The sequence below is a fragment of the Mirounga leonina genome, unplaced genomic scaffold, assembly GCF_011800145.1.
Source record: "Mirounga leonina isolate KUSES-001 unplaced genomic scaffold, KU_Mleo_1.0 Mir_91, whole genome shotgun sequence".
Classification (NCBI taxonomy): Eukaryota; Metazoa; Chordata; class Mammalia; order Carnivora; family Phocidae; genus Mirounga; species Mirounga leonina.
The window spans coordinates 38,171,823-38,185,605 of NW_023270839.1; the positions used below are offsets into that span (position 1 = coordinate 38,171,823).

Genomic DNA, 13,783 nt, shown 5'->3' on the forward strand with positions numbered 1-13,783 from the left:
CTCAAGCTCTTTGCACACATTGATTAATATTTTTCTTGCAGTTATCGCTGTGATGATTTTGTGGTTAATGACACCAAGCTGGGACTGGTACAGAAAGTCAGAGAACACTTACAGAACTTGGAAAAGTAAGTAATAGGCCTTGGGAAAGGAAGGGTATAGAATAGGGTTGAGGGGTCTTTGCAAATTTTTGAGTGGGAGTTTTGTTATTGAGTTCCATAACTTCGTCATGATTTTAGTGTGATTGATGTGTTAATAAAGTAAACTTTGGATATCTGAAACTGTGCCCATAGTTAATGGTCATAGCTTAGCATTTATTTCATTTAATATTTATCATAAATCATAGCCAAGAGTCCAAGAGCCTTTTTTTTTTTTTTAAGTTATTACCCACCAATTTATAAGCTCTAGTCAGTTGATTTGCAAGGGAAATTTTGGAGGTGTAAGGAAAGGGCATAAAACGATAGAAAATCATTATAGAGTTACTTATGATTTTAGAAAATCCTTGTCAGGCATGTTTTATGAGGTCTCAGAAGCACTAAAATTTATGCATTATTTTTAAGGGAAATTAGGTTTTATTATATTACTGTCCACTGCTTCTGTAGGATAGCACAAGATCCTAGTTTCGTCTTTTCCTCTTTTGTTAGGGGCTGTATGTGTCACTTGAAATTACAATAGATTGTGAAATGCTTTGTCATCAGAAAGTAATTATGTCATCAGAAAGAAATTATGTCATCATAAAGAAATTTGTCATCATAAAGAAATTCTATTCACAACTGATGTGAATAGAATTTTTTTGCTATAGCCAGATAGGTTATTCAGATAAAATTCACTGAACCCAAAGTTGAAGCAATAAACAGAAATCCAAATAGTGATGCAGTGGATAGAAGCATGGCCCTGGAATGACTGCTGACTCTAGTGAAATTTGTATAAATCACCCCTGATCGTCAGGTGCCATCTAATTTATTTTGACAGTTGACCTTAAAAACTATTGTGAGAACATACCAAAAGGAGGAGTCCCTTAGCAAACTTAAAGGCAATAGAATATTTTTAAATCATATATTGAGAGGAAATAGCCTAAGTGCTTTGAATAAAACACTTGTATAGTTTTCGTTAACCAAAGTCTTATGCATGTCTTGGTGACAATAGATTACAAAGCTGATAAGGGAAGAGGATGGATTTCTTGAAAATCTACACTCGTTGAAACACTTTGAATTAAAGTACTTTTTTGGCTTGTTATCTTTTGGCTCCTCTCTTTTTCAAAGTGCTTCTTCCCTTCTTGTAATCTGAAATAGAGCAGCAGGAGCCCTATCTAGGATTAGAGACAGAGGTACAGATACACAGACCCAAAATATTTTTGTCTGAAATTGTCATAATTAACAAGTAGGAGATTCCCACAATAATTATGTAATGTCACTCTTTAGTGTGGTGATGTCATAGTGAAGATCTTAATTGACTTGATTTTTTTGTCAGAGAAGTGGGTAGCTACCAGAATATTTTTTCTGCCACTTACAGTTTTCTCTAAGAAAAGACTACATCTCAATCCCAAATAAATGTATCAGAACTAAGTCAAAGGGAAAAGAGGGTATTCAAGAATGTACATGCATTTATGCAGTTATCAGATCTTTTATTTCCATTGACCACTTCATCAGGTAAAAGATGTCAGAGTTCCTTGTCTATACTTCCGCTTGGTCCCACTGAAAAGTCTGCTTTGCAGTCCTGCTCCTGTGTTGAAAAACATTACTTGGGTTCATTTTTCTGTTCTTCAAATTTGGGCTTTAGTCTGTAGTGGAAACCACAGTTTCAAAGCTGTGATTATATTTGTGTTTTACTTAACTTTAGACTCTTCTGCATATCCTCTAGAAGTGCACTGTGTAAAAGAACTTCCTGAAGTGAAGAAAGTGTTGTATAATCTGCACTGTCCTATATGGTAGCCCCTAGTCTTATGCAGAGCAGTTGAAAAGTGGCTAGCAATGGCTGAGGAACTGAGTTTTTAATTTTATGTAAGTTTAGTTAATTTAACTTTTATATCCACATGTAGTAAGTGGCTACCGTATTAGTGTGGATCTAGTGAATTCTGCCATTTTGAGAATTGCTGAGGATAATATTTAATGACTTATATTTTAAAAAGCTGAATGCTTTCTTTATATAGGTTAAAACTGAAAGCTAACTGTTAGGCTTGTTGCTAAGTTGTGTGTGTGTGTATGTGTATAGTGCTTGTGATTCAACCTCTTTACTTAACAGAATTATGAAGGAATAACTTGACACTGTAATATGGAATTGGTCTTTTCTTACCTTATTTTCACTGATACTCTGAGAGGGATATGCATAGAGTTCTGAGGACATGTTGCCTAAGAATATTTTTAGTTTTGAGGTAACTAACTGTCACTAGATCTGATGCTCCAAAGATACTATAGTTCATGTGGAAATTAAATAATCATGCATTTACTTTGGACTACCCTCATACTTTTTAGAAGATGGAAAAGAATTGGCAGACTTTAAAAAGTCTGTGTTGTTCAAATGTGGGCTTTAGTCTGCGGTGGAAACTACAGTTTTTGGTAGTTTTTTATGTCTTAATAGTAAAAAATGATAATTTTTGCTTCTTTTAGATTAGGTCTCCTGATATATAATTTTAAAGTAACCCTTTGAAAGAATTATTTTCTGATAAAATTTAAGCAAAATATCTCTCATCAAGAAAAATTTTGAAAAATTTTAATTCAGAATATCCATGCTAATTAGAATTTGTTTCAGAATATCCTTTGTAGCATAGCTGAATCGAATTAATTTGTATATATCTATGTGCCTATAATTTATTTTGCAGAAATTCAGGTTATATCATAATCTGTTATGAAAATGAGCAAAATAGGAAATCTTTGTCAAAATTAAGAAAGAAGTAGCATAGTATTTGAGAATTAATGTTAAATCTCAGTATAATCATATCAGACAAGGGTTTTCCTTTTGTTGTGAGGAATGGGTCTTCTCGTTTTTGAAGCTTCACAATCGATTAGGCAGATAGTGGTAGTGAAGAGGGATTGTCTCACAGACTACATCTACCTGGCCAGCTTTTCTGGGAGGTGCCTGGTGGTAGATGCTTGCAGCCCACCTTGCTAGAGGAGTAGTGGGGATTGCCAAGAAAGTGGAACTTGTCACTTACTTCAAATACTTGTGGGCCACAGTGGGCCTAACAGGTCACTTCCTGGCCTTGCTAAGCAGCCAGGCAGGGCTCTATACCCCAGACCCTTAGAACAGCAACGTTTATTTTTTAACCTGCTGTCTAGTATGTTTGTGTTAATGTCTTTTTGACTATCTATTTGTGTTTTAATAGCTCGGCTTTCACAGCTGACAGGCATAGGAAAAGAAAACTTTTGGAAAACTCATCACTAAACAGCAAGTTATTAAAAGTAAATGTAAGTAATTAAAATATATACAAATGTAAGAATTGGTTGAGATCTCGTCACTGTTTTATTACAACTCTAACATTAATGTTGCTCCTTATAAACTTTCATAAATTTTTCATTAATGTTGCTCCTTACCAAACTTGGATTTGGTATATTTTACAAAATGTTTGCCACTTGTACTAATGATTCTTGATGTGACTTAAATACCCACTTTTGTCCATCTGTCAGTGCCTTCCTGCCATCAGGATTACTACTGTGCTCCTCTACCTTAGCAAGTGTTCACTCTTAAAGCCTATTCATGTGTCTTGCTACTCTCTTTCTAAGGATCCCAAAGATCTTTGCTATTTTCTGTTAAAGGTTCTAAGTGCAAATTGTATGGGTCTGAAGTTTTGGTAAGTTTTATTTCTTAGGACTTCATTAATACAATTTCACCACGAAAGAATGTGTTTCCTCATTCTGGTAACCATCTGTTACCAGATGTATGATCCATTAATAAATTAATAAAATTTAAAGATCACTAAATACTTTTAAATACATTAGTAATTTTGCCCTGCATCTGCCTTTCTGCTGTCATGCTAGTTATGTTTAGACATGCACTTACTTAGTTAAAGTGTTAGGATTTTGTTAAAGAGCTGAAGTGCTCTCTGGCCATCTGAGTTATGGGCAGAGATGCTCTGAGTTGGATTGGTAGATTCTCTTCTCAGGTGTAGTATTCAGATGTTACGGTGCATTTGTAGAGCTAATCAGAAAATCAAGCCTTGGGCTTTAAGGGAAATTCAGGTAGTTTTTAAAGATTGATATCCCATTGCTAGGAATACATGTATTGGTCATTTATGCATGGCATAGTTAAAGGTTTTGGGGGTGAATATTTCAGGTAAATATTTATATCTTTTCAATTTGTAGTAGTTTTAATAAAATCTTATGAAAGCATTGTCTTAAACTTCATTTCTTTTAAGGATCTTCCTGGTTTTCAAATTTGTACTCCATGGTTTTCATTAATGCTGGTTTCCTCATAAGCTTCCATGAGGTACTCCCATGTCGGACAATCCCAGGATCAGAAACAGGCTTCTAAAAATATCTGGACACTTATACAGAAAGTAGAATGAGAGTTTGAAATATTCATTGGACAAAAAAGGACCAATTCCAAATTGGCTTGATGCTAGAGTTTCAAATATAGGTCTTTGCTTTGATGTCTGACATGTCCTTCTCTTGGTATTACTGATGGCCGCCCATCCCATTTTGCAGGGAAGCACCACTGCCATCTGTGCCACAGGCCTCCGGAATCTGGGGAACACATGTTTCATGAATGCCATCCTTCAGTCGCTCAGGTACTGTCAACGTCAGAGCTTAGGATGCTGCTGTTAGTTTCTAGTGAAATGGTTAGGAGGAAAGGCTCTGGGTTCACATTCTGTCTCTGCCACTAACTCTGGTCAGTTCCCTGTGCCTCAGTTTCCTCATCAGTAAAATCAGGGATAATAGTTGTGCCTCATAGGATGGTTGGGAAGATTAAATAATTTATATAAAGGGTTTAGAACAGTGCCCAGCAGTAAGTAATTGTTAGTTATTATTTATCTCCTATTGCTTCTTGAATAAACTAGAGCAGAGGTCCGCAAACTTTTTCATTTAAAGGCCAGACAGTAAGTATTTTAGTCTCTGCATGCCACACACAGTCTGTCTCCTATCTTCCCCCCGGCCCCCAATCCCTCCACCTCCACCCTTTTTAAACAACTCTAAAAATGTAAGAGCTCAGTGTCTGGGACCTGGGACCAGATTTGGCCAACAGGCCCCTGGACTACAGAGAACCTTGTTCAGAGAATTTAATCCGATCATTAGTTAAGTCTTAAATATGGTCATAAGATTGGATGTTTAGAAGATCTTTAAAATGTAAGATAAGTAGTAAAAATAAAATACCCAACAAGGCTGACCTCAGTTATGTAGAAGAAATTATTTTGAAGGTCATGTACTTGTAGATTTTAATGTGGCATCAAAGGCCAGAATTAATTCTCTTCCCAAGGCCACCTTGCAAATAAGGAGCAGAAGTCATACTTGATCCCTCCTTGAAGGTACTATCTCTTGGTTTATCTAGTCTTGTTCAAATAAGAAATTCAAGTCACTACTGAATTCTCCTTATTACTCTTGACTGTATATCTAAACAATAAGGTTGGTTTCATGGTTTGTTTTTATTTGAGGAAATTATTGAATACCTGGAAACAGGTACCATAAAAAGAAAAAAATGGTGACAACCTTTGGGGAGGGGAATTGAGGATTTAAAAAAAATTTTTTTTAAGTTTTATTTGTCTTTACAACCAATGTGGGGCTTGAACTCACAACCTCAATATTAAGTTGTATGCTCTTCCAACTGAGTCAGTTGGGTGCCCCAGAATTCAGAATTTTTTGGAACAGACTCTGCTTTAAGCTCTTTGTTCATTTCTACAAAGTCATCTGTTAATACTGTTTTCTTAGAGTAAATGAGGAAACTTAATGGGGAAACTCAAAGCAATTTCTTGAGAAATTGAAAAATCACATTTTAAAAATTCACATGTAGGTTTTATAGAACTTTCTTTACAGTCCTAGTAAATTCTTTTTTCTTTCTTTCTTTCTCTCTCTTCCTTCCTTTCTTTCTCTCTTTCTCTTTCTTTCTTTCTTTTTCTTTCTTTCTTTCTCTTTCTTTCTTTCCTTTCTTTCTTTCTTCTTTTTAAAATAATTTTCTTCCCTTCCTTTTAAAATAGTAACATTGAGCAGTTTTGCTGTTATTTCAAAGAACTGCCCGCTGTGGAGTTAAGGAATGGGAAAACAGCAGGAAGGCGAACATACCACACCAGGAGCCAAGGGGATAACAATGTGTGAGTTCTAAGAATATATCCTTTCTGGCTTTGAGCTACAAAACAAGGGACTCTTACTGGTGATTTCCATTGCATTATGTGAGTTCATAGGCACATGCATTTTAAAACACTCTTCTTCTAAAACCTGGGTTTAACTGTCTAGCTAATGATCTTAATAATTGTTTATTTCTATTTTTTTATTTCTATTTCTGTTTACCTAATAGGAGAATAAGTTTAGCTGTCTACATATTAAGTTTTTGTGGATTTGAGCTCTAAAATTGACATCTGTATATGAAACACAGTTCTAGGTGTAGACCAGCATGAATATCATTAGTTTTTGTGAATTGATTTGTGTTATATTGTTAGATAAATCTGTTTTGGATAATAAAATTAATTTGTAGTCATCAAATTAATTATGGGGCAATACAGCCAATTTTTAGTTGATACGGAGAGGGAAAAATTGACAAATGATTATTGAGAACCAATATGTATGCAAATTCAGTGCAGCTGTGCTCCATTTGATGTTCAGAAGATCTGTATTATGATTGTAATGGGCAGTTTTTTTCATATCTTAACATTACTGAAATAAGGCTCTGATTTATAATTTGTGTGTGTATGTATTTATATTTATATATGTGTGTGTATATGTGTGTATATACACACACACACACATATATATATATATATATATATTTTTTTTTTTTTTTAAAGAGCGAGAGCACACATATGCATAAGCTGGGGCAGGGAGGGCAGAGGGAAGGAGAGAATCCCAAGTAGCTCCAGGCTCAGCACAGAGCCCAACACGGGGCTCAGTCTCATGACCCTGAGATCATGACCTGAGCTGAAACCAAGTCGGATGCTTAACCAGCTGAGCCACCCAGGTGCCCCTAATTTGTATATATTTTAATGTAATGTTCTTTCTGCCAGCCCATCCCTGCTCCCATACACCCCATCCCCACACATTCTGAAGAGCCATTTTACAATCTGACATTGTTCTGCCTAAGTGACTGAGGGAGATTAGGATAGAACATACTAGAATAGTGTGCAGTATGGTTAGAGCCAAAATACCAGGGAACTTTAAAGCCAGGCATTGGAGTAGGGGTGGAATCATACCACGACAATTGATATCTTAAGAGTTTGCTTTAGTAGCAGCATATAGGATGAACTGGAAAATGCCTGCATTCAAGGAGACTTCACACTTTATAGTAGTTGGGTTGGACGAGATAGCAGTGAAATAAGGAAGAAAAAAATACATTTTCACAAAAGTTAAGAGGAGAATTAGTAGTACTTGATGCATTAGTGTCATTTAAGGTTTAGTTACAAACTGCAGAAATTGCCTCTGGCCATTTTAGGCAGAAAAAGAACTTAATGCAGGTCTGTTGGTAAGCTATTACTGGATGGGTGGAAAATCAGGTCTGGAATCTAGACATCCAGGACCATTGCTGCAATTACCCCATGGAAGTCTGTCCCATAAGGATATCACTGCTTCCATAACATCACTGACCCATGACAACACACTGCTCAGTGTGTGACACCAAAGTTCCATTAACAGCACTGTTAGAGGTGGGTGCTGGGTGAATGCTGCTGTTATTGCTGCCCCTGTACTCCAGATGATGCTCTTCGTCACCAAAAAGGATTTGGCACTGCCCAGCTTTGCATCACTAACTTCTGCTTCAAGTAGGCAGAACCCAGGCCATGTACCTGAGCCCTGGCTGCAAGGGGGTTTTGAGGAAGCAAGTATCTGGCCTTTCCAACTTCCATAGTGGGAGGCAGTCTCTTACCAAGACTCTTAAGGTGGGGAATTCCTCAAATACAGGGAGAGGGTTCAGGTACTAGGAAGTAAAAAATATGGTTTGTATCTTAGGGACCTACTGGATGACAGGGGTTGAGCAAGAAGTTATTGAGATTCGCTGAGATATCAATCAGGTATTTGTGAGTATGGTATTGTATTGACAGATACAGATATTAAAATTGTTTGGAGATGTTTCAGTTTAGTTAGTTATTGGAGGTATTTCATTCTAGCTACATACATAGAAAAACAAAATTAATAGTGACTTAAACATCCATTTTTTATTTTCTCATGTAAAAGCTGGAGATTATCCATCTAGGGCTGTTTGCCACAATCATCAGGCTCCTTCTAGCTTTCTGTTCCACCAACACTAGTGTAGGGCTGTCGTCCACATAGCTCAGACTGATGCTGGAGTGCCACCATTTCATCCTTCCAGCTAGAAGGAAGAAGGAAGGGGTTAATGAGAAGGACTGCTCTTTCTCTTCAAGGGAGTTTCTCAGAAGTTGAACACGCTCAAAGTTTTTTAGTCCAGGAGTTCTTTTGCCAAGCAAAAATTGAAAGTTCTATTCCTCTGAGAGAGGAGAAGAATGGGTATTGGAGGATCGTAGAGAGAGTATAGAGAGCAGCTTTAGTGCACATTGAGTTTGAAGTGACAAGAGGACATCCAGGAGAAAATTCATCTTGGAAACTGGAGAAACCTGACTAAAAGTGGTCGTGAGAAAATCTGGCTTTCAGATTTGGATTTGGAAGTCCTGGTGTAGAGTTGAGTATTGAAGCTTTGTGGCCAGATGAACTGTCTGAGGCAGAAATGAGCAGATGGTCACACACTGAGGTCTGGGAAGTGTTCCTTGTGAGGGCAAGAAGGAAAACTGCAGGAAATGGAGAAAGAGAATCTGTTACTTGTTTTAAGTTTTCAAAAAATGTACATTTTAAAATAATTTGGTTTGTAACTTACCTATTGCTTTATTCTACAAGTATGACATTACTTTGGCACAAAGTTCACCATATAGTTAAAAACTAGTTTTGTCTGTAATTACTGCAATTTATGTGGGTTTTTGAGATGCTCTTACTTAACTGTCAGAGTTAGTTTAGAAGAAACCAAACCCTTTTTATGTTTACATTTTTTATTATGAATTGTAGACAATTGGACATTATGCATTGAAACAGTAGCCTCTCACTAATGCCAGGGGTATTGTCCCTTCTTCTTTTCCAGGTCTTTGGTGGAAGAGTTTAGAAAGACACTCTGTGCTTTATGGCAAGGTAGCCAGACTGCATTTAGCCCAGAGTCCTTATTTTATGTTGTTTGGAAGATTATGCCAAATTTTAGGTAAGTATTACTTAATGAAGAATATTTAAAACATTAATATTAGTCTTTATGCTGTTCCTGGAACAGTTTCCTATGAAGTGGTGCTATTCTAAATAATAAGGTATTTATTAAAGACTGGTTTTATTTTATTTTTTTATTTTTATTCTTTTAGAGCGGGGGAGGGGGGAGGAGGGTTTGGGAGAGGGGCAGAGAGAGAATCTTAAACAGGCTGCATGCCTGGCGCACAGCCCGATGTGGGGCTCAATCCCACAACCCTAAGATCATGACCTCAGCTGAAATCAAGAGTCCGATGCTTAACCAACTCAGTCACCCAGGTGCCCCTTTTGTTTTGTTTTTAAAAGGAGAAGAACAGTTGGATCGTTTGACTAGACAAATGTGTGTGTTTAAATAATACATAGACATTAAAAATGTCTTTAACAAATGGTAGGATATTTTGTTCTAAAAACAAAGCCCTTATAAATAACTTATGTGCCCTTGTAAATAATTTAGGAACACATACTGGACAAAATTCCATTGATTCTTTCAAAATCTTATGATCATACACCATCATACACCATCTTGTTATTTCAACTAAAAAAAAAAAAATCCAGATGTAATCTGTAGAAATGTGTAGTCTGAAATTCACTGTTCTGGGCTGGGTTCTGAAGTCAGGTCTGTTGGGATTCAGTTTGCAAATGGTAGCTGGGCCGCATCCTGATGTGGCTGTAGAGTCACTGTGTTTTCCTTGCTCTCTCTCTAGCTTCACTTGAGGAGGGAAACAGCCTTGCTGTCAGAGGAATCTGCCTCTTCTCCTAGGTTAGTCCTCTCGGTAGGGATGCAGGTAACGGCAGATTTGAGGCCCTGCAGGTGTTTGACAACAGCCTTTGCCACCTTCTGCTGATTTTGTCCTTCTGAAGCAGGTCTGTGCTCTTGCTAGTCAGGAGTTTGGCACCTAATGTACATCCCTCTCCTTTTGAAAAAAACAAAAACGAAAACACCCAGCATGCTGTATGTAGTAAGACTTAGTAGTTTATCTTGCTCTATTGCCTCATAGTGGTTTAGATATATTAGTAGTATAGAAAAATGTTTAAAAGATAGCACTGGGTGTTATATGCAAACAGTGAATCATGGAACACTGCATCAAAAACTAATGATGTAATGTATGGTGATTAACATAACATAATAAAAAAAAAAGGTAATAACCTCAGAGAACTGACATTTGTTGCCTTACTCGAGAAGTCTAGCCTTGAGGATCTGATGTGAGTGACTGTTGTTACCCCTGGTCTTTGTTTTGACGGAAACTTCTTTTATATATCGTGACATTTAAATTTCCTCTCAGAAGAGACTAATTTTGCAAGGATTTTAAAGTTTCTTGACTCCAAGTAGGAAAGGTGGAAATGACTGCTAAGTTACCACTAACCAGGTTTGGACTCAATATAACATTTCTAATATAGTCTCCTAGTTAGACTCTTGATAGGGACTTAGTCTTTGTGTTTTATTATTATATAAAATTAGTTTTTATTGAATGCTACGTGTCTAGCACTTTAGGCCTTTTATATCTGATCTTCATTAAAAAACACAACCACAAAATTCCCGTCAAGGTAGAAAGTGTTAACTCCGTTTTAAAAAAGACAAAACTGAGACAGAGGAGGAAGAACTTGTTCAATCTTACACATCTAGTAGGTGTTAGGATCAGAGTTAGAACTCAGGTCTTTGTGGAATTGGTAAAGAATAGATGTGTCAGCAGTCATTTGTCCACATGCCTGAGTGAAGCGTACCAACTCACTTTATACTGTTCTGCTTGGTTCCCATGGTGACTCAGGTCCTTTATTCTTAAGCAGAGTTTAGAAACTGTATGAAACTTTTATTCAATAGAATTCTACCTTTCCTCAAAATCTGCCCACATCTCTGCCCTTTATATAAAGTTTCTATAGCTCAGCTGTGAGCATGATCTAATTTTTAGCTGCTTAATTTTGCCCATTCTGTATCCTTAGCAATGAAAGGAAAAAACTCTTGGAGAAGGTGACGAAGTTGAGGAGTTTCTGGAGTGATTCCTAATTCACATGAACTCTTAGGTTCCTTAGTGACTGATGGGAGTAGAATGCCTGTGTATTCTTAGCAAGGCTTTCTCAGTTTCACAGTAATTGAGCTTGGTCCCCATTTTCTTGTAATCGACGAATAATTTTCTTTTGATTAGATCTAGATCTTGAGATTGGGATAAAGCTTAAGTGTAAGGTCACTGCACAACACCCAGGGGTGAGGCAGGGAGATGTAGGGCTTTCTTCCTATAGCTGTTACTCCTATTAGGTATGCAGGGTAAAGTTCCTGTAACATGGCCTGCCTGTGTGGAAGTGCCGTGAGCCTTGAACTATGTTTCTGTTATATTTATGATCACAAAATAAATTTTTATTTATTTATTTATTTTAAAGATTTTATTTATTTGACAGAGAGAGAGACAGTGAGAGAGGGAACACAAGCAGGGGGGAGTGGGAGAGGGAGAAGCAGGCTTCCTGCTGAGCAGGGAGCCCGACAAAATAAATTTTTAAAAGAGGTTAGGAAGCGCATTTTCCTTGATTAACCTATGACAAAGTCTGGGGAATTTGATCCCTTGGAATGAAATATGAGGACTCTGAAATACACATGCATGTGGAAAGTAGGAACAACTTTCATTCATTAAGTAATGCAAAAAAAAAAAAAAAATATATATATATATAGTAAATGTAATTAACAGCTTTCGTATAGAAACCACCAAAACTGGGGCGCCTGGGTGGCTCAGTCGTTAAGCGTCTCCCTTCGGCTCAGGTCATGATCCCAGGGTCCTGGGATCGAGCCCCGCATCGGGCTCCCTGCTCCGCAGGAGGCCTGCTTCTCCCTCTCCCACTCCCCCTGCTTGTGTTCCCTCTCTCACTCACTCTCTCTCTCTCTGTCAAATAAATAAATAAATAATCTTAAAAAAAAAAAAAAACCCCACCAAAACTATTCTTTTTCCCCACTCAAACCAAAACCCAGTTACCCAGTGGTATAAACTTTTGCCAAAGTTTGGCCTTTCCAACATGCATATCTACTTACCACACTTCTTATGGCTTCCTAGTATGCCCTGCTTTTCCTGTCCCTTTCCTTTTCAGAAAAGTAACTTAAAGTTTATGGGTTTTTTTTTTTTTTAAGATTTTATTTATTTCAGAGAGAGAGCACGTACTAGCAAGCAGAGGGGCAGAGTGGGATGGACAGAGAGAGAGGGAGAGAATCTCAAGCAGACTACACACTGCACTCGGAGCCCTAAATGGGGCCTGATCCCAGGACCCTAAGATCATGACCTGAGCTGAAATCAAGAGTGGACGCTTAACCGACTGAGCCACCCAGATGCCACTAAGTTTATGTTTTTTAAGTAGGTAAAATACAAATGGCTGAGAATTTCAAAAGGTAAAGAAAGGATATACAATGAAAGTTTTTTCTTTTACTTTATTTCCTAGCCCTTCATTTTGCTTTCTAGAAGCAGCCATATTTACTAGATTTTTGTTTATCCTTTTGTTGATATTCTGTGTGTGTGTATAATTTTAACATAAATGGTAACATACTTTTTTTTCCTACTTTGAGGTAATTTGTACTAGTATCTAAATAACTTTCTTTCATTTTATGGCTGCATAATGTTATACTTTATGATTGTATCATAATTTATGTATAGTCCCCTGTCAGTGGTTATCTAGGTTGTTTCTTACCTTTTGCTGTTCCAGACAGTGCTGCAGTGGATAGTCTTATACATGCATATGCAAGGCTCTCAGAGAGCACTTGCTGAATCAAAACATATTTGCTTGGGGGTGCCTGGTTGGATCAGTTGATAGAGCATGAGACTCTTGATTTCAGGGTCGAGTTTGAGCCCCACATTGGACATAGAGATTACTTTAAAAAAAAAAAAAAGATACTTGCTTTTAATTTTGATAGTCTTTTCTGCTAGACTTTTTTTTTACTCTTTGCTTTCCTTAACATGATTTTGTCTTTTTGTCTCTGTATCTTTGTCATGTTTGTCCTATGGGATTTGTCTTGACCTCTGTCTCCGTCTTTAACTTTAAGGTCCCGCTTAATGCTAACTCTCTAGGAAAATCTCTTGATAATTCAAATTGGGTCACGGTATTTATTCCCTTGCTTCTCATATCATTTATGCGCTATTTCTACTTTCACATAAACTTATTTAATATATTTGCCTTAACTTCCCAAGGAGTTTAGTTTTGTTTTTATCAGTTCTTATTGTAATTAGTGTTTAAAAATGATAGGTGAATAAATTCCTAAAACCTTCTTATTTCTACTAGCTATTCTACTTGGCTTTGTAGAAAATATAAAAGATCTTTGTGGACAACAAATGGGTCTCTGCATGTGATATCTTAATAATCTTTCTAGGTATACTGATGATATTTTATAAGTAAGTGAAATTTTGAAGCTCTGGATTGTATAATTGGGAATTATAATTATAATTAAATTT

General features: G+C 36.8%; 1 protein-coding gene across 5 annotated transcripts in view; it reads left to right on the forward strand.

The window, feature by feature from the left end:
- The window catches only part of USP3 (ubiquitin specific peptidase 3), a 109,724-nt gene that overhangs the window by 54,235 nt on the left and 41,706 nt on the right, over positions 1-13,783 (forward strand). For all 5 annotated transcript variants that reach the window (XM_034994077.1, XM_034994078.1, XM_034994075.1 and 2 more), the window contains 5 exons: positions 42-125; positions 3,320-3,401; positions 4,638-4,720; positions 6,122-6,235; positions 9,217-9,330. In XM_034994077.1, coding sequence (XP_034849968.1) covers positions 42-125; positions 3,320-3,401; positions 4,638-4,720; positions 6,122-6,235; positions 9,217-9,330 — 477 coding nt within the window. The remainder of the gene's footprint in view (positions 1-41; positions 126-3,319; positions 3,402-4,637; positions 4,721-6,121; positions 6,236-9,216; positions 9,331-13,783) is intronic.